Source organism: Manacus vitellinus, unplaced genomic scaffold (assembly GCF_001715985.3).
Source record: "Manacus vitellinus isolate BGI_N305 unplaced genomic scaffold, ASM171598v3 scaffold_95_pilon, whole genome shotgun sequence".
In the NCBI taxonomy this organism is placed as follows: Eukaryota; Metazoa; Chordata; class Aves; order Passeriformes; family Pipridae; genus Manacus; species Manacus vitellinus.
In genome coordinates, this window is record NW_021940896.1 from 1175087 (window position 1) to 1195925 (window position 20839).

At 41.2% G+C, this 20839-nt stretch overlaps 1 protein-coding gene across 1 annotated transcript in view; it reads left to right on the forward strand.

Moving 5' to 3' along the window:
* The first annotated feature begins 1297 nt into the window (after positions 1-1297).
* The window catches only part of BRWD3 (bromodomain and WD repeat domain containing 3), a 39414-nt gene continuing 19872 nt past the window's right edge, over positions 1298-20839 (forward strand). The window contains 14 exon segments of the mRNA XM_018086460.2: positions 1298-1443; positions 3468-3566; positions 9513-9673; positions 10726-10947; positions 12320-12420; positions 13069-13139; positions 13956-14056; positions 15210-15250; positions 16638-16742; positions 17684-17837; positions 18287-18421; positions 18817-18945; positions 19352-19577; positions 20252-20422. Coding sequence (XP_017941949.2) covers positions 9590-9673; positions 10726-10947; positions 12320-12420; positions 13069-13139; positions 13956-14056; positions 15210-15250; positions 16638-16742; positions 17684-17837; positions 18287-18421; positions 18817-18945; positions 19352-19577; positions 20252-20422 — 1540 coding nt within the window. The 5' untranslated portion in view covers positions 1298-1443; positions 3468-3566; positions 9513-9589.

Genomic DNA, 20839 nt, shown 5'->3' on the forward strand with positions numbered 1-20839 from the left:
TCAGAGCAGGAGAGCATTCACAGGGTCATTCCTTGACACTCACAGGATGAAAAGTCATGGAATGGGAACATGTGAATGCAGCCATCATGTTTCTCTTCCCTGCACAGGGACAATCCTCCTGTTTCCACTGAGAGGCCAGGAATGATCCTTTAACCTGCAGTGACTGAAGGATGTGTGGAGAGAGAAGCCTGATTTTCTCCAGGAGTTTCAGTCACATTGGAAGAGTTTTTAGTTGGCCTTAGTTAAATGATAATTTGTACATATTGTTAGAAAAACCCTCCCTTTTTTCTTTTTTTGTTAAAATCTGATTTATGGGATGGTGGTGACCCTGCTCATGGTGCAGGTGGTGACATTATCCACCCCCTGCCTGGCCGTGTTGTGTCCTGTAGCTCCACTGCTGTTGCCCAACTGGAATGAAAAAATTCCCACTGCCATGTGCTAATAATCTGTTTGATGACACAGTTGAGTGAACAATGTTTTGGCAGCAGGGCTGAGTGAACTACACACCTTTTCCTCCTTCCTGATTCCTGCCTCTCCCTCTGGTGTATGGGGTGGGAACTGGGCATATCCTTGGGATCTGGGAAGGCAGGGTGCTGTTGATCCATAAAAGAAGGTGGATTTACCTGTGTGTCCTGCGTTGAAGGAGCTAGATGAGCCCTGATGGGGAGTTTTTCCTGCCAGTTAGTAAATATGAAAGTCAGGCAAGTGCAGGACATTCTGGATAACAGACTCTTGGAAAAAATATTGTCTCTCAGTAGAAAAGAAAGGAGAAAACAAGAACGTTTTCTCAACGTGACAAATTTGGAACCTACACATGTGGGTCTTAAACAAACCTATTCCCAGGAACTGGAGACTGGGTGTTGCTTTGAGGGTGATGTTTAGGGTTTTTAGGGTAAGATTTAAAGTTTTTTAGGTTTTAGCACATGTGCTTCATACAGTAATGTCAGCATAAGTGTGTTTCAACTAAGCAAGAAATGGGAAAAGAATGAACTGGAGGGTAAAAGGAGTTTAAAAAAAAGTTGTTTGAGCAGAGCACTGCACTGGGAACTCCGAGTTTCAAGGACTCTGTTTGTTGTTAAGGGATATCCTAAATTACAATTAAACCACTCGAACCTGGAATTTCTGGTCTAACTTTTTTAACGCTCCACATCACTTCAACATTTGTATGATTAATTTTGCAGGGATCTTTAGACTTGATTTCAGTAACTTTACGCTTGAATATGAAACAAAGAAATACCAGGAGAAGCAAGAATAAACCAGTTTTCCAACGTCTGCGTTGTTCCTGTGTCTAGGTGGCTGTCAATGCACACATCCCTCCGGATTATCTTCTTAGGATCTGTGAGAGGCTTGGACCCCTCTTAGACAAGGAAATCCCCCAGAGTGTTTTAGGGGTGCAGACTTTGCTGGGTGTCGGGCGCCAGTCTCTCCTGAGAGCAGCAAAAGGTAAGAATCTCCACTGATTTGTGCTTGAATCCCATTTTGATGATCAAAAAACCCTTTTGTTTCGATTCATGTTGTGCTGTCTGTGTGTTTGATGGGCTCTGCTTTGTCCCCTATGCTTGCCAGCTTTCTTGTTGCTAAAATGCAGTTGTTGCTGGCCCTGTTGGATATATTTTCTGGGGTTGAAAGCGCCATTTTAAGCAATTCTTGTCTCATCTTGTTACTTGCTTTCCCTGCCCCCTTTCCCCAGTGTGTTGGACTGGTGGTTGTGTAAATGATGTGAACTGGATGAGGGGTTTGATCCATCTGAAAAATGCCATTTTTTCATATACATTTGCACACAGCAGTGTCTAAAATCACCCAGCAGTCGATGTGTTTTGCTGGGCAATTTTTGAGCCTTATTTCTTCCATGATTTGATTCCCTGGCTGTGCAGACACAGGACAAGGTGGGATTTGGGGGCAGCATTTAGGGCATGGGAGAAGGTGAGGCTGATTCTTCAGTGACAATTCCTGCTTGCCCTTGCTTAGAGTTAATTTGAAGGCTCCCAATCCTTTCATGAACAGTCCTATTCCCTTAGAAAAACTGCTCTGCTCAAGAGAATGATCCTCAGAGCGGTTTTGTGTTAAAACTAAACAGATCTGAGAGCCATCTGCTATTGGAGAGTGATTCCTCCCTTCCCTCCTCACTCCATGCCCCTGACACTTCCTCCCTGGAGGAGCCAGAACTTCCTGGATCCTGTGATGTGCTGATTCAGAGAGCTGAAATGTTGCAAAATTTGTTGCAGTGAATTAAATGAGTTGGTGGAAAAGGATCAGAGGGCTGGAGGTGACACAGGAGCATCATCCTGGCAGAGGAGGAGGGATGGGACAGCAGGACCTTCCTGTTTTGGTGGCATTGAGCACTTAATTCCCTGCATCCTGTGAAGTCACACTGATGCTAACAAGGACTGTGGCATTCTGCTGATCCATTGGATGTCTCCTGGAGGGCTGTGCTGTTTGCAAACACACAGAGTTTTGGGACTGAGTCTTGTTTTGCCTGTGCTTTGATATAATTGGGTGGAGAATTTCAGGTTTGCAGAGAAACATTCCTTCATTTCACACTCAGTTTGCAGAAAACAGCAACAAAACATGGAGAGAAAATAAACATTTTTATTTATGCAGGGAGACAGAACTTCTGAGGTGGATTGATCTATTTTGGGAGGTCTTGAGTGCTGTTTTTAATGAGTATCATTTAATACTCTGGGCTGCAGTTTGGGGTTTAATCAGCAGGTGCTCTCAGGGGTCTCTGAGTCCCCTGAGCTCGTGCACGTGATGTCCAGAGAGGTACATGGTGCTACACAGACCCACCAACCTGTGGCACTGTCCTTCTGTTTCACTACTTACTCCCCGTGGAAGCTCATTTCTCTCCTTCCAGATGGCCAGAAATGGAAGAAATCCAGGTCTGATTTTTGAGGCACTCAGAAAAATCACTATTGTTCTAGAGAGGAGGCTCTCCGAGGCCAGTTGGCAGCAGAGAGCTGGAGAGTCTTTAAAGAAAGCAGTCTTCACTTTGAAACAATGATTTTTTGGGGGGTTGGGGTGCAGAGGACAATCTGAAAGGAGGGCATGTTGCCACCAATTGCAGGAAAACAGATTTATTGGAAAAAACCTCACTTTTCCACTTTCAGGGAGCAAATGTGTGTGTGTATTCTCAAATGTACAGTTCCTAAGCAGAGGTGCTTTCAGTGTTGGGATTGCAGGACTCAAAACATGGCAAAGCTCAGGCCTGCCTCAATACAAAATGCACTCACTTTTTAAATTCTTTTTCTTTCCATCAATTTAGACTCATTACCCACCCAAATTAACCAAAAAGAAGTCGAAATCATTTACAGCAATATTGCTTAGGAGCTAGAAATCAGAGTAGCTTTAAGTGTTAGGTCTCTGGCAAAATGTTTAACAGGGCAGATCTTATTCTGGGGTGCTGGGAGCGGTGCTTGATCTCCTGATTATTTCATTTACTGATGATTTCTGTCCTCTCTGTGGTGCAGACTTCAGACACACGCTATGGAAAGGCTCTGCCTTTGCAGCTCTGCACAGGGGCCGACCCCCAGAACTCCCTGTGAACTATGGGAAGCCACCAAACGTGGGTGAGTTTGGAACTGCATAAGGTGGTGGGTTTTTCTCCCCTCTGTGTGTTTATTCCTGTCCTGCTGAAAGTTGCACTCACTGACTGAAACACTGCTATGGGTTTGCATTAATGTGTTTTTTAACATTTCGCTGTGAATTAATCTAAAATAGATTTCTCCCCTAAAGTAGAATGATTTTTGTGTTATTCAGGCTTGGATCTTCCACAGTGTGTGTAGGCATGTTTTGCAAAGCTTTGCACATCAACTTGTTTGGAGGGCAACAGGTTTGAGTATCTTTTTATGATACCCCTACATAATATATACATATGTTTATAAGATTGGCTAGGCATGGCCACAGGAGCATGGAATCATGGAATCATCAGAGGAATCTTATCCAGAACAAAGTGTCTGGCTCCCAGGGAGCTTTTTTTGACTCAAGAATTCCATTTAGTTTGATTATGACAGAAAACAGACTGCTTGCAACATCCCTCTCCTAAAAGGAAATAATCACCAAAGCAACATTTGTGTTACTTCAGACTCAGTTGTCCACACAGATAAAGAACTTGTGTAAAAATATGTGGGCTCTCAGCTGACATCTCATCACAGAGCTGCTCTGTTTTATTTAAACTGAAGTGTTTTCCTTGTATGGTCTGAACTTTGGTTAACTATTTTTATAGCAAACAAGTTTGGTTCTTGCGGGCATAAATGTGAATCTTGGTTTGGTTCTTCTTGGAGTATTTTATCTCTGTTTGTGCAAATGCTTTGCTGGTTTGTCAGGGAATCCCTTCTTTTGGAGGCATAGGGATGGTGATGGCAATTTTCTGGTTTTACCATATCTTTGTATTTGTTATTTTAGGCTGGTTCTGCAGTTACTTTGCTGTGAGCAGTTGTGCTGATGGATTACTAATAACCTAGATTGGAGATTTATAGCACACAACTTCTACAGCTGTATTTCTGTGTGGATTCTTGGATCAGTTCTTTCATCAGATTGTGTGTTTTTGGAATATGTGGTATTATTAATGAACCAACCTGGCAGATTGGGCTTCAGCATTTGTCATGTTTTCATGGCAAAAGTTTGTGCTGCTTGCTTGGTGATTATTTAGTGACTTAAAGAACAGAATAATTTCTTGTGTTTGGTGTTTTCCTAATTGCTTTTTTAATAAATGCAAAGCTATTATATGGAAAAGGGTCTTTTTTAGCCAGGAATTAATTTTAATAAGCATTGATTCCTGGAAGAATACAGGAATACAGCCCTGCTTGGTGTAGCTACATAAACTACAATGTGAAAAAATGTGTATGAAGATTAAAATAAGGAGTTGGCTATTTTTAAGGCAGGAGTTTGGTTTTGGGATTCCTCATTGTTAATCCTGAAGTTGAAGTCACAAAATTCTGTATATATTTGTGCAAAATGGGTGTTTTTTTCCTGCTGAGTGGTGCCAGCCAGTGTGTCTTGTTTTAAATACAAGATGAAGAAGAGTGTGTGACCTCCTTGGGATTTTGGCATAACCATGAATTCCCACACTGTGCTTGCTCAGTCAGAGGGAGTTTTCTGAATTACTTGCTGAAGGAAAAGACACCCATGGTCATGTGTGTTCAGGAGTGAGATGAGATGATTATACATTTACCTGTGTGAACTGGTAAATAAGATATAGAACGAGCAGCTAAAAGGCTTCCTATATCATTTCCCTTCCAGTGATAAGGATTTAAGTTTTCCACCATGAGTGTGTTGTTCTGCTGGGAGAACAGGATCACTGATGGTCCAACTGGGATCAACTGGGAGGGTCCAGTTGGAAGAACTGGTAGCTGCAGTGGTTTGCCTTTCCATGTGGTTGGGGTTGGTTGGGATGGGACTTTGGGGTCAGTACTGCAAAATAAAAGGTCTGGTGGAACTGGAGCAGGAAGTTGGTGTTGCCTTTTCCCAGCGTGTTTGTGCAGAGCTGGGAATCTTCTGGCTGGGGGAGTCTCCGAGAAAGTGCTGATCTGTGGAAGTTGTTCCCAGGGATGTGGTGTCTGTGTGTTGAGTCTGTGGGGATCTGCTGGGGGAGGAGAGGGAGGGAAAACACTGGCAGAGCTTCCTGCTGCCAGGACAACCCAGGGAACACTGGAGATGGTCTGGTCGAGTCTTTCTGGACAGGTTTTGCAGCCGTGGGATTTTTAGAGCTCCGTTTGTGCTCTCCCAGTCAGAAAGTGGAAAGACTGGTCATGCAGTACCTCAGCACTGGGAGTTATTCCCCTTTGATAAACCTGCTTTTAATGCTCCTTCAGTTTGTCAGAGCTTTGTTTTTTGGAGGCAACTCAAAGCAGATCAGAAAGAAGGTTGTTTTGACTCTAAGAGCTGCACTAACCTGAGGATGAAAATCTTTCTGTAGGTAACTTCTTAGTGAAAATAACACAGGATTTGGAAGCAGAAAGCACAGCTCAGTGAACAAGCATTTGAGCTGGATGGAAAGTCACAGTCAAGGTGATCCAGCTACCTTGGCTGTGCCAAAGAGCAGCACTGGGATGAGGTCAGGAATCGATGGTGTCTCTCATGCTGTAAATGAGTTCCATGAGGTCAGCGGCTCCCAGAGCTGGAACACGTCGTGCTTTCAGTGCTTTTCCTGGGTCCAGCTCTCTTTGTGGCCACTCTGAGAAGATATTTTCCATATGTGAGCCAACTGTATTTAATTCCTAGCATTCCTATGAAATCCTGACCTGTGTTTCTCCCACTCTCTGTGAGTGGTACCCGATCCTCGCTCATTCCAGCCTTGCTATGAGGGCAAAATTTAAGTCCTCATTCCAAAGTTACAGTGCTCATTGCAGAGGGTAAAACAGTCTGATGTGAACTCATCACCCTCGAGAAACTGGTTTTAAACCAAACATTTGCACCCATTTCCTGTTTTCTGGTTTTCCTTGCAAAAAGTGGAGCAACACAAGGGTGTGTAGGGAGTGGAGGAATTCAAGCAGGTGCTGCTCGGTGACTTTGAATTCCTTCTGAAGTTGTGACTTCACTTTGAAATTTGTGCTGTCTGGGGATTGGTTTTTAAACTTTCTTTACACTGGTTTGGGTTGTTGTTGCAGGCTTCGGGGTTTATCCTTCCTAGGTGAGCTTTCTTACAGGGGTTTTTACATTTGTGCTGTTACCTCTGGTAGAATGGGAGGTAAATTGTGATTAAGGAATTGCTGATGTACAGCATATCTGACTTGCATTAAGAACTCTTGATTTTCCTGAAGGTGTGATTTTCCAGGACCATAAAAAGAAAAATACCTGTATTTTACAGGTTCTAGTTGGAGGAGCTGAAATGGCCCTTCAGTTTGGGGACAAAACTAACTTTTCTTATCAAGAAGACTAAATATCCGTTCCCTTTTTATGTGAAATAACTTGTCTGGAAAGTTTTTCCTGGCAGGGAATATTGAGAGGGGGTGGACTTGACATTTTTTACACCCAGTATGGCATGAAATACATCAGTTAATTAGATAGGTTGCTAAAATCTTTTAAGGTTACTAAGTTGCTGTTTCTCTTGATGGGAATTGTTGGTTTTTAATGCTTTGGGGCCTTAGGGATACAAGGACTTCATTGTGCTGAAGAAAGGAAACTTCACAGGGATTTTTGTCATGTGGGGGTAATTCCCTATTTAGATATTGTGTATTAATCTTCCTAAGAACTGGAATTGGGGATGTTTTTTTGTTCCTTTTGAAGCAGTGATAGTTTTTCTGCCCAGAGATGCTGTTGCTTTGATAAAGTCGTTGCTCCTCACGGCACAACAATAGTTCTGGACGTCTCTTGGTTGAAGCATTTCATAAGCAGGGCTTTTTATTTTGTAATTATCCATGGGAGATTGAGGAGTTTTGTCCTCATTGTGCAAATAGGGAAATAAACACAGGAAAAAAACAAGTGAAATCACTTTCATATCCGCTGGAGCTGAACTGATTGCAAGGCTGGGAATCCACCGGAAAAGGGAGATGCCAAGGCTGGGATTTAGGTGCCTGAATATTCTTTATACCTTTTAGTGTTTCCTTCATGTGATGTACACCAAAAATCAGTGGTAAATGTTCAGAAGGATTGCAGGGAGACACAGAAAATATTGTGATTATTGGGAATATTTTGAAATACCTCTTTGATTCACACAGTTCTTTGTGTGGTTAAAACATTATTCAGAGCTGTTTGAAATTGCTTAAAGGCAGATACACTGTTATTATGTATTTAAATATATAAATATATATGTATTTAAAGACTTTAAGCATTGAAAAGCACAGCAGAATCACCAGGTTGCTGAATGACTCCATCCCTCTGTTGGCACACAGGGTCCACAGGGTGGGGGGAAAGGGAGGTTTAATATTTTTAAATATTTAGCTTTTTAGCTGTCACACTTACATAGTAAATAAAATAATGTATAGGAAAACCTGAGGCACCTTTGTAGAGCATTTAGCACTGTGGGATCTCTGTGTTAGAGGTGTAAAAAAGGTTAAAAATTTCAGTTTTACTTTGTTTGAGGAGACAGTTTTGTTTAACAGCCCTGTGTAATGTCAGGCATCAATTCAATAGTAGGTAGACAGTAAATTAATTTGCTTTAATGTGTTTTGCTTTTTAGTGCTGCTGAATATGTGTTTTTACATGCAAAGCAAATATTGACTGAAGGTGAGGTTATGCTGGAGCCTGATGGCTTTTGCAAGTGTCTTTTTTGCAGCTTTTTTCCCTCATGTGTTGTGTTTCAAGTACATTGAGTGATGAAAAATAATCTAAATTTCCAAAATTTAGAGACAAAAATACTTTCTGTAAAGCTGAAATAAATTTATTTGTTAATAGATGCTTCCATGGTACAAATTTGCACGAGTGAGTTATGGGTTTGAAACCCTTTGAAATGGCACTTCTTGACTTTGTAGATTTTTCTTTTTTATTTTTTTTTATCGTATTCCATAATCTTTTTTGTGGAGATTGGGAATGATGTGATGAGACAATTAAGGAATGGGTTGAGTTTTTCACTGTACTTTTAAACTAAGGGGTTGAAAGGCACTGAGGAGCTTCGTGGTGCTCCTGTGAAGCCCAACCTACTTCAAGGTGCAGGAGGCAAGATAAGGAGTTTCTCCAGGGGATCTGCTATCACAGACTCCACAAACCCACCAGCCCAGCAGTGTCAGAGCCTCAAGTGCCATTGGAAAAACCTCTGCAAACTTTGGGTTTTAAAGTTCAGGTGCTACAAATGAGGATGGGTTGGGGAAAACAGTAATGAGAGAGGGTTGGTGGAATTAAATACCCCAAAACGAGCTCAAATTGTGCATCAGATCAAAGATGGGCTTTTTGACGTGGTGTTTTTGTGGATTTGGATTTCAGGCTGTTCTTGGAAGGATTTCTGTCTGTAGCAGTGGGAAATAATTTGTTATTGCAGTTTTTTCTTGTACCTGCCATTCTTTTGATGGGGAGTTTCCCATCAGTGCCACATATTTCTTATTCTTCAATTCCACAGCCATAGGAATGCAGTGCTGTTGATGTTGAACACGTGGAAGACCTTTGACCATCCCATGTGATCTAGAAACCATTCCAAAGAAAGATTTTTATCACCAAGAAAGCACTGAAAATAAACAATTATTATACTATAAAACTAAATTTCTTGTAATTGTTATTAGGAACATCTAATATCCATAAAGCAGATTTCTCTAATCCATGTAGAGTAACTGTATCTGTACCTGTTCATGAATTGAAGATTGGAATAACTCCCACTTGTGATGGGAACTTTTAATTTTGCTGTAATTTTTGGTGAGGAAGCAGGTGCAGCATGTGGTGCTGCATTGAAAGGCTTTATTAGGAGTGGGATTTCTTTTTAGGACATTATACAGAACATTCTGATGAGGTGGAAGAGGCTCAGATTTATAGATTATAATCATAAAGTTGTTAAGGACCATTACATTTGATTTAATACTCATTTACATTGAGTTCTAGACAACAATTCATGTCTCAGATTTTTTTTTTGCTTTGTTTTTCTCTCCCAGTTCACATCCTGTCTGCCAGGCAATTAACTGGATGTGGCCGTTTCAGCCACTTGTTCCCAACATCCACCTACCAACACATGAAGATGCATAAGAGGATTTTGGGGCACCTCTCATCTGTTTATTGTATCGCCTTTGACCGCAGCGGGAGGAGAATTTTTACAGTGAGTTTAAAAATTGGATTTTTTTTTTTTTTGAAGATTGCTTTGCTTGGTTTGATTTCCTTGTTTCGTGAGCCTCTTGGTCACTGATTGAGATGCAGACACAACTTACTTCAGCTGCGAGTTAGTTTTATACTAAATTTACCTTCCAGAATTTGTGGTCTGTCAGTGAATACGGGACTATTAATTTAAGATTTTCTCCAGAATACAGTAGCATCCATTTCTGTGGTACTGCCCTTGCTTTTTGTTAGGCTTATTTAAAAATGAGTAGATTTTTCAAATTAATGCTACATTTTTAGCTGTTAATGTTAATCCCTGTGCATGGAGTAACAGGACAAGGTGGAATGGCCTTCGGGTGAAGAGGACAGGGTTAGATGGGATATTGGGAAGGAATTCTTGGCTGTGAGGGTGGAAAGGCCCTGGGCACAGGTTGCTCAGAGAAGCTTTTTAGCTGCTCTGGATCCCTGGAAGTGTCCAAGGCCAGGTTGGATGAGGCTTGGAGCAACCTGGGCTAGTGGAAGGTGTCCCTGCCCATGGCAGGGGTTGGAATGACATGAGGTTTTAAGGTGCCTTCTGACCCAAACCATCCTGTGATTCCATGATTTTATAAAATGGAAATCCTTGACTCCACAAGGTGATCCCCAGACTCATATGAACATAGTTCGTAGTCATAGAATCCCAGACTGGTTTGGGTTGGAAGGGACCTCAAAGCCCATCCAGTTCCACCCCCCTGCCATGGGCAGGGACACCTCCCACTAGCCCAGGTTGCTCCAAACCCCGTCCAACCTGCCCTTGGACACTTCCAGGGATGGGGCAGCCACAGCTTCTCTGGGCAACTTGTACCCAGGGCCTTTCCACCCTCACAGGGAAGAATTCCTTCCCAAAATCCGCCCTCACAGTAAAGAATTTATTCCTGATATAACAGCGGAATCCCACTGAAGCGCTTCTGGCACATTCGCGCTGGCAGAGATCCCTGCCCGCCCTCAGCTTTAGGTGATCTTTGGGAATGTCTGTGTTCCCAGGGCTCAGAGGTGACTGAATGTCTGTGTTCCCAGGGCTCAGATGACTGTCTGGTGAAGATCTGGGCGACGGATGACGGGCGCCTGCTGTCCACCCTGCGGGGGCACTCGGCCGAGATCTCGGACATGGCCGTGAACTACGAGAACACGCTGCTGGCCGCGGGCAGCTGCGACAAGGTGGTGCGGGTGTGGTGCCTCCGCACCTGCGCCCCCCTCGCCGTCCTGCAGGGCCACTCGGCCTCCATCACTTCCATACAGGTGAGCAGCCACCAGGTTTGAGTTCAAATGGTAATCAGGGATTGGCAGTTGGAGATAAAAATTTATCATCTCTTCTCAAGTTCGTCCCAACTCGACGATGTTTTTCGTGGCAAATTCGCTGCTGGTTCATCCTGCTCCTTCCGTGTGCCTTTAGCTGTGGGATCCCACTGCTGCTTCCTTAGGTCTAGAGAATGATAGGTCTGGTGCTCTCAATGAGCCAGGGAGTCGTGTTTGGCATCTTTGGTGCTGGGCCTGGCACAGCACCTGAGCTGACAGTCCTGTGTTCGTAGAGAACATTTATTTTTCGGAAGAATCAGCTAAAATTCCTTATTCCACATTTCTCGCTTCTTTGTTATCTTAACTTGTACCGTAAGGAGCTGTTCTGGGTTTTGTAGCAAGCGCAGATTTTCTTTAAAAAACAGCACAATTGCCAGAAACCTCCAAAAATCAAAATTCCAGGATAAAAAAAAACCCATTCCCTGCAATTTGGCAGGTGATGCATGTTAGAGGGTAGAGTGAGGGGGGGCTGTTTGGCTCAGAATCCCTCTCTTCGGGAGCTGTGCTTCCTTGGATTCAGCACAGGCTTCTCCATCATGCCAGTGGTCCCCAGGAGCTTTGTTTCTCCCCCTCTTCCCTACACTTCCAATTTTGATTTCAACCATATTAAGGTGATTGTTTTGGAAAAGTATTTTACAACCTGGTTTTATAATTGTTATATTACTTATTTGCATATGTGTGTGTATATATATATATATATATACACACACACATATATATGTTCCTCACAAGCTTTTTGTAAAACTCTGATCATTTAGAATATAATCAGTGATGGCTTTTTGAGGAAACAGTGCAAACAATGCAAATAGAGGAAACAATTCCTCTATCAAATTACCAAATAACCAGAGGATTAAAGGCATTGCTGCAGTTATGAAATTAAGAATAAAAAGCTTTCCCACTCCTTAGAGAGGCAGAGGAGACATTCAGGAAGAGGGAGGGAGTGGGGATCCTGCTGTGCTGCTGTTCTTCATTGGGATGCAGGAATCATTTTATTTGCCATGTTTGATCCAGTTCTATCCTAGAAAGAACTATTTCCTCATTTTAATACCCCATTAAAAGAGTCTGGGCTTGTTTCATTTCTCCAATTTACTCTCCTATGTGTGGCGGAAATAAAGAATTCCTGCTCAAAATGTGGGTGTTTTCCATTTCCATCACCTTGATTTTTTTAATGGAAGTTCAGATTCTGTGCCTATCCCTGCTCCCTGTTCTCCTGGGCAGAAAGCTTATAGGCGAGTGAAAAAAATTCCCTACAGGTTTCCAGCATGAAAGAAGAGAAAGAAATCAGCTGGTTTAATTGTTCCAACTTTATTTTTAGTTCTCTCCAGCAAGGAAAGGAACAACACGATACCTCACCTCCACTGGTGCCGATGGAACAATCTGTTTCTGGCAGTGGCATGCGAACACCATGAAATTTAAGTAAGACTCTTTAGATAATTATAATTATTTTGACTCGAGAAGGGATTTATTTTGAGTTTTGGCCTGGAGAGGAATGCTGAGATAATTAAATAAGGGCGTTCTCTTGCTCAATAAGCTGGTGGTGGTGGGGGGCAGGGGTTCTGTGCTGTTGGAACCCAGAGGGGAGGCAGAGATTGGGGTTGTTATTTCTGGGGTTTGTGCCTTGCAAGGCAAAGTTGTGGAAGAACTTCCAGCTTAGGAATAAATCTTTGTCCAAAATGGCAGAAGGAATAAATCTTTGTCCAAAATGGCAGAAGAAATAATTTGCTTTTAATCAGAAGAACATGCATATGCAAATGTCACCAAACCCATATTTAATAGGGAGTAAATGCCATCAGATGAATGGTTTGGCAGGTTCTGTTTTAAATAGTTTTTAATTGGTGAGTATCATGATAAATCAGTTAAATAGTCTTTTCAGTTAAGAAAATTATGGTTTTCTTATTCAACTAAGGACAAAAATGCCTCAAATGAAAAATTCTAGGAAACTTAGGAGAGAATTGTGATATAAAGAGATTTAAGGTGAGCATATTGACCCCAGCCTGAGCTGCAGGGAGATGTTTTTGTTGAAAAAAGCAATGAAAAGTAAAAATGTTGTGTTGTTGCACGTAGGGATCGTCCTGTAAAATTTGCAGAGAGGTCCAGGCCTGGTGTTCAGATCTCCTGTTCATCCTTCAGTTCTGGTACGTGTCCAGTCAGGTATTCCATGGACTTGGGTCCTTTGGTGGCAGTTCTGCTACTTCTCTTTAAATACAAATACTGTTAAACCCTTTTCCAGTTAATTTTAGCTCTGTCACATTGGGATTGCTTGAAATTTTCCATGCCAAGTGTCTGCCTCAAGTTGCTTTTTCTCTTTTTTCCTATAATTTAAGCTATCTTGACCAGCTTCAAGGCTTGAAAGTCTCTTGTTTTGCACATCAGAGATATTTTTTATTTTTATACTTTTTTATATTTTTACAAAGAAAATTCCTCATGAAATTTGCCTTTTTGAAATGGAGAACTCTTCTAGAGCCACGTTCCTTTTTTCAATCTAGAACTCCTGTAAAGAAATTGCAATAAAAGTAAGACTAAGAATGTAAGTTTGTCACAAGCATTTTTAAACACTTTTTTATCACAGTGGAAAAATTCGGATTAGGGAAACTGGAAAGGGCAAAGAGTCACTTAATAAAATTGAATTGGTTTGGCTTTGAAGTGTAATTTTGTATATAAATGGAATATACTTTCAAAGGTGTTGGCTATCCTGTGAAAATGTATTACTTAAAGAGCTTTTCCCCAGTTTCTCAGCAATCCCTGACTCCTGATTCAGCAATAATTTCTCTGATTTGTGTCAAATAGAATTGAAGATGCACTCAAATATTTTATTTTATATTTACCAGTTTACATTGAAATTTAAAACTAGTTTCCTGCATTGACAAGAAAGCAGCAAATTCAGATAAACAAAGTTAAAAGAAGGTATTCCTTGCCTGACTTTGCTTCTCATGGAAAACTCTCTGTCTTAGGTGGCATGTTCATTGCAACAGGTAGCACTGACCACGTGATAAGAATTTATTATTTGGGCTCAGAATCTCCAGAGAAAATGGCTGAGCTGGAATCTCACACGGTAAGAGGAAAAGCAGGACACAAATCTTTTTTTTCCCCCCTTTACCTGATTTCAGGAACTTGGGTTTTTACATCCTGTTTGATTTATTAACTCTCTAGAAGTTATTTGGCTCTCAACACTGTGGTGTTTAAATGCCTGGGAATTTGGGGGATGGTTGTTTTTAAGTCCCTCTGAGGCAAAAATTCTGTGCAAAATATGCTTTAATATTTTATTCCCCCAGAAAACTGAGGGATCAGGTGATTTTCCCATATTCTTGAAAAAAGTCTGGGTTGGAATGAGGAATTAAAGCACTTTTAAAACACCATGTTATTTTTTTCCTATAGAATTTACTGCTGAGTATTTAACTTTAGTTGTGACCACAATTTCACATAACAAGAAAAACGAAGTAATTCAGGTTTTAGTCAAAGTTTGGATCATGATGGAAATTTCCTTTAGAAAATCAAGCTTAGGAGCATCTTTTTTCAGGTAATGCAAAAGGGTTCCCATAAAAATTCAGACTTTCCACTCTAACAGCATTTTATGGATTAGGCCTGAGATCTAAACTGATTCACTGAACTTAAGTGGGAGTCTTGGGTGTCCCATTTAAACCTCCAAACCAACACATCTAACAAGTATTTTGCTCACAAAACAGTGTTTTCTGTTTTGAGTAGGTTTGGAAGGAGCTGTAATTCCTTTAAGTTTTTTAAATCCACTCTTAATCCTGCAGACAACAAATCCCAGATGGGTTATCAGGAGCTGGAGACACCAGTGGGAGTAAGGATACAAGTGCCTGGAGCCAACACAAGTGTTTAGCAAATTAAAAAAAAGGCAAACTCATGTCTGAAACATAACATTTGTTTCTCAGCAGTTTGTGAGTGGAAATAAAGCCAAGGTTTGCATTTTTTGGATTAAATTTTTTTGATGCACTTTAATATTAGGTCTAAAAATTGCAGGAAACCATCACCTCTCTGAAGTTTTCTGTTTGAGTGTTTAGCACAGTAAGTCTGGGGAAGTTTTAGCTTTAAATAAAACTTCTCTGTACGTGAATTTTTAAGACTGTTGTAAGAAAGATGCAATTTGCTAAATAAAAACTAATCAAGAATCAACTGATTGAGAACTTTTAGGGTGAAAGTTTCAACCCATAAAGCACTTACTGCTGTGTTTTCCTCTCCAGGACAAGGTGGTTGCAGTCCAGTTCTGTAACAATGGGGACAGGTGAGTGGCTCCTGGGGTTTGCACTTGAGAGTGTTGCTATTTAATTGCCCAAAGAACATTTCATGGAAAATTTGGCACAACAGGAAAACTGCCTGTGGGCTCTGATTAATCCTGGACAAACTATTAAGTGTGTTGCAAGATGTGTGTCATGTTCACAAGCTCCAGCTTGTTGTCCTCTGCTGTAACAACAAAAACCTTCTTTAATTATGCTTTTAATTTGTTTTTTTCTTTAAAACAGCAAATTGGAACCCAAATTTTGTGTCCTTTTCTGTAAGAGTGTCTTAGTTCCCAGGTAACTCCCACAGAGGGATTTACTTGTGGAGTAAGAGCACTGTAATAAATGTAGTTTAAAGCAAAAGTTAGAATTTAATGTAGGTGGTTTTTTCCCAGCTTTTGTTCCTATTTCCTTATTTTCCTGGGCAGGAGGTATAAGGGATGTGTGGAAGCTTTGCACCTGCACTTGGAGATCTTTGTCACATGAAATTATGTGGGAATGTGGTGCTGTAATTGTGCTACCAGTTCTTTCCAAGCCATGTCAGAGGGTTTAGGTCATGTCATCACTGAAAATTATATGCTGCAGTGATGCTTTGAATGAAAAAGTAGTTTCCTTTTTATTTTAACACAAAGAAGTAAAAATAAGAGGAAAATAAACTTGTCAAAAGCATTTTAAAACTCTTTTCCATCACAACGAAAAGATTCAGATCAGGGAAACTGAAAAGGGGCAAACAATCACTTAATAAAATTGAACAGACTTGACTTTGAAGTGTAATTTTGTGTATAATATATGCTTTTAAAGGTGTTGGCCATCCTGTGAAAATGTATTACTTGAGGAGCTCTTTTCCAGTTTCTCAACAGAAATGATTTCTGTAGCATTGATGGCCAAACACTCTGATGTGGTTAAATACATTTGCTGGATGCTTAAAATTTTTAAACCAGGAGGAGTTTAAAAATTAAAATATTCACGTTCAGCTTCCCAGTCAGAGCTACCTACTTGTAAATTTGGCTCTTTCCTTTCCCTGTCATCACCCCCTCCCTGAGTTAATGTATTGTAATTTATGCCACACTCCTGGCACACAGTTGCTCTTTCTTTGCTGCTACTCTGAGCTGCTCCAGGGATTTGCTGATGTCATGAAACAGGGAATGTGCAGCTCGGATGAATTACGACATTGAAGTCATTCCAAGGCCATCTGCCTGCTGGAGCCAAATGTAATTAATGTTGTAAACTCTTCTCTACAATATCTGATATGAAAATTGGAACCTCACAAGGAGGAGAAGCAGTGACACACAAGTACACACTTCCAGTATATCTCTGTATATTTATGTACATGTGGGTTTTAGACCATCCTTATTCAGAATTTCATGGCTTTTTTTTCTCTTTGCCCCACAGCTTAAGGTTTGTCAGTGGAAGCAGAGATGGAACAGCAAGAATCTGGCACTACCATCAGCATGATTGGAAGAGTGTGGTCCTGGATATGGCTACTAAAATGACAGGGTAAAGCAAACCAAGCAGAACACACCTCGTGGCCACATTTCCATGCAAACTAAATCCTCCATCATATTGAGAACTGTTCATTTACTGCCATTTTGAGTTAATTTCCATGCATGTTTTTTGTGTACTGAAAATGCCATGACTCTGTCTGTTAATTTACACAGTTAATTAGCCCACCAAAGAAAATATTAATACATTGGTGGTTCCCTACCTAATAGTTGGGGAATATTTAGTATTTTACATATGAAGTAAGAATGTCAAACAGTTTTATGTCACAAAAACAGGTTTTAGTAGAACCCCATTGATCACGTGCTAATATATATATATCCAGAATGTTTCCTAACATTGTATTTCTTCCTTAATTTTCCAAGTAAGAGGTGAAATGTGGTGTTCTGGTTCTCAGGTTCAAGTAGGGTTTCGAGTTTATCTTTTTGAGATCCTCAAGTGACTTCTGTAAGTGCCTTGTAATTGGATATGCACAACCACAAAGAGCAGAAATCTGTTAGGCATTTGCTTGGCAGAATTCTCTGTGTTTCATATGGTTACATTTGCAGTGTTTGCTGTCAGAGGTGTGATTTGGGCTTATTTAACAGGTTCCTGCTCTTTGTGGAGTTTACTGATATTGATGACTGATAAAAATGCCTTGTAGGAAAAAGCTTAATAGATCTGAAGAGCTTGGAAGGAAAACCTGGGGTAGGTGAGGGTGGTGGTGTAAGAACAGAGGAGAAAATGTCCTTTTTAAGGACACAGAGATCTATAAATCTTAGTGGCACTGAATATTTCCTGTATCCTGTTTTTACCACCACAGAACCATCCTTCTTTCTCCTGCCCCAGCCAGAGTCACAGTCACAACCATCTTCCCTGAATTCCATACTGGATTAGCACTGAAATGTTTCCATATGCAGTTACTGATTTATTCCTTTTTAACTCATTGATTTCCTTAGAAACAATGTGGCATCTGGGGAGGACAAGGTGACTAAGCTGAAGGTCACCATGGTGGCCTGGGATCGATACGATGCCACTGTCATCACTGCAGTCAACAACTTCCTTCTCAAAGTGTGGAACTCGTCCACAGGGCAGCTTCTCCACAGCTTATCTGTGAGTAACGTTCCAAGGGGGAATCCCAAATGGATATAGTTCAGCTCTGAGATTGATTTGAGGCTAGATTGCATCATCATTCCCTCTGATGAGGAGTGTTTGGTCTTGGAAGTATCCAGCGGTGCCCTGCCTGTTGGGAGGAGGGTGTATCCTGGGGAAAGGAGCTGATGGCCAGGATCCTGGTGATTTCTGGCTGACAGGGAGCCCTTTGAAGGCTCCATTTGTGCACTGATTTCTCCTTCCTCCCCATGTCAGCAATGCTGAGCTGCAGTCAGGGCAGTGACAATGCCAAACCTCTGGCAGGAGTGTTGTCCAAGTGCAGCTCCAGTCCCAGATCCAGTGGGTTGAGCTGCTCCCTGATCTGAGATGTCCTCACACGAATTACCAACACGTCTGGAGGTACCACATGGAGAAATACAAGTTCCTTTTTCCCCCTGCTGTCGTTGTAGGGTCATGATGATGAAGTGTTTGTTCTGGAGGCTCATCCCTTTGACCAAAGGATTGTGCTTTCGGCGGGCCACGATGGGAATATTTTTGTTTGGGATATAGACAAAGGAACAAAAATTCGCAATTACTTCAACATGGTAAGAAGGAATCAGGGAGTTTTATTTTCATATTTGTTTAAAACTGATCTTGAGACAAAAGCAGATTTCACTATACACCTACAGAGCCGGCACAGATCTGAGATCTTTGGCGTGGGCTTGCCCTGTGTCTGCCATTAAGATAAACTACAGACTTCCAGGGGGTTGTTTCAGAACATACATTAAAAGTTGTGCTGAAATTTCAGAACAAAGACAAAATGTGAAGTTTTACAGTGTTGTTCAGTTTAACTTTAATACGTAAAAGTGCAAATCAGTCTTGAGTAAAGTGAGAAACTACAGAATGAGTGTGAAATACGTGTTGGAGCACAGGTGAAATATTTGTAAAAAAGCTCTTGCAGTGCATATATGGTGAAGGGAATGTTCTGTGCTTGATCCAGATTGAGGGCCAAGGCCACGGAGCTGTTTTTGATTGCAAGTTCTCACCAGATGGGCAGCATTTTGCCTGCACAGACTCTCATGGACATCTGCTACTATTTGGTTTTGGATGCAATAAATATTATGAAAAGGTGGGTTGAATGAATTTTAAACTCTTCCCTGTCTTGACCTGATTTTGTCTTAGAAGTATTTGTGTTACAATTTATTCCCTCACCCTGCCTCACACTAAATAATAATTAGATCATGAAGCAGTTGCTTTTTACCTAAATCAAAAAGATTTAGACAAGAGAATCTTAGACAGGGGAGCAAAGCATTAACTTCTCTCTGTTCACCTCTTTTGGCCTATTTTAGTCTTGAATTTCTGCATCAGGCCTTGGTAATAAACCACATTTGTGGTAGGAATCTGTTTTCTGTCACAACATTCCTGCTGCTGCTCCTGAGTGCAGGAGTTGTGGTTTATGGGTATGGAGCCATTCCAGAGCAGCCAGACAGCTGCAAATGGCCATTGATTCATTCCCTAAATTGCTTTTCTTTCAGATTCCAGATCAGATGTTCTTCCATACGGATTACAGGCCTCTGATCCGTGATGCCAATAACTACGTGTTGGATGAACAGACCCAACAGGCTCCACATCTGATGCCTCCTCCATTCCTGGTGGATGTTGATGGAAATCCTCATCCCACGAGATTCCAGCGCCTGGTCCCAGGGAGGGAGAATTGCAAGGATGAGCAGCTCATTCCTCAGCTGGGATATGTAGCTAATGGTATTCTGTCTAAACCTCATGAATAATACATGTGTGGCACAGGATTGAGCAGCAGCTCCGTGAGGTGGTGCTGTAAGAATTTATAAATTAGTGGTTTAAATTCAGCAGAGAGGCAGAAGAGGAGATAGGGTGAGTTTATGGCACTAAGGAAGTGTCTGGAACTAACTTGACTGGAAACAAGAATATTTCAAAATCTGTGGACTTCTCCCATATATAGCAGATGCTTAAAGCATTGTCCCATTAACCTCAGTGTAACTGAGGATGTGAGGAAGGAACCAGGAGGGTGAGAAAGACATGATAAAAACAGCTTTTGTTTTTCAAAACAGGGGGTTTTTTCCCTGTAGACATAAATTTTTTCAAAATGCTGGTCTCCAGAAAAGATCTTCCATTATTACCCACTGAAGCATAATTTCTTTCTGCTGTTTCTAAGGGTTTGTGTTTATGTTTCACATGTGCTCTGGAGTTTCAGGTTTTTATTGTAGCTTCTCTTCTAAACTTTGCCTCCATTTATTCCATGAGGGCAGAAAGCCAGCTGGTGATCAGATGTTCTGCAGGGCAGAGTTTTAAATAGGATTGTTTCTGTGGTGTTTAGTAAAACAGTAATCACTTTATAAGAGAGATTAATTTATAACAGAAATTAATCATGTCATATTTGTGGCTTTGTTCTTGCCAAGGTGATGGTGAAGTAGTTGAACAAGTCATTGGGCAGCAAACAAATGACCAGGATGAGAGTATCCTCGATGGAATGATCAGGGAGCTCCAGAGGGAACAAGATCTCAGACTAATTAATGAAGGAGAAACTCCTCCAAACCCTCCACTCAACAGATCCCTCTCTGTCAATGGAGGTCAGTGTCCTGCCTTGTCTCCAGCAGTTCTTTCCTTAATCACAGAAGGTACTGATCAAAATGTCTTCATGTGTCTTGGAGGATGCTTTTCTCTCCTGTTTGTACACCTTGTTAACCTGTGGGGAGCTTTTGGATGTTCTTTGGATTCCAGCAGAGAAATTAAAAGTTTAAGGTGCAGCTGAGGGCACACAGTGTCTGACTGGGCTGTATCTGATTACTTCAAGCTATTAGACTGGAACTATTCCTGTTATAAACCATCTTCCTGAAAAATAAACATAAAATTCACTGTATTGTCTTGATATCAGTGCAGAGATGATACTTCCTAACTGCATAATGTCAAAATAACAGCGTATAATTAGAGGTTGTCAGTGAATAGTGTTGTGACAGACTAATGGTTTCCTGCTGCAGCGGAAGGCT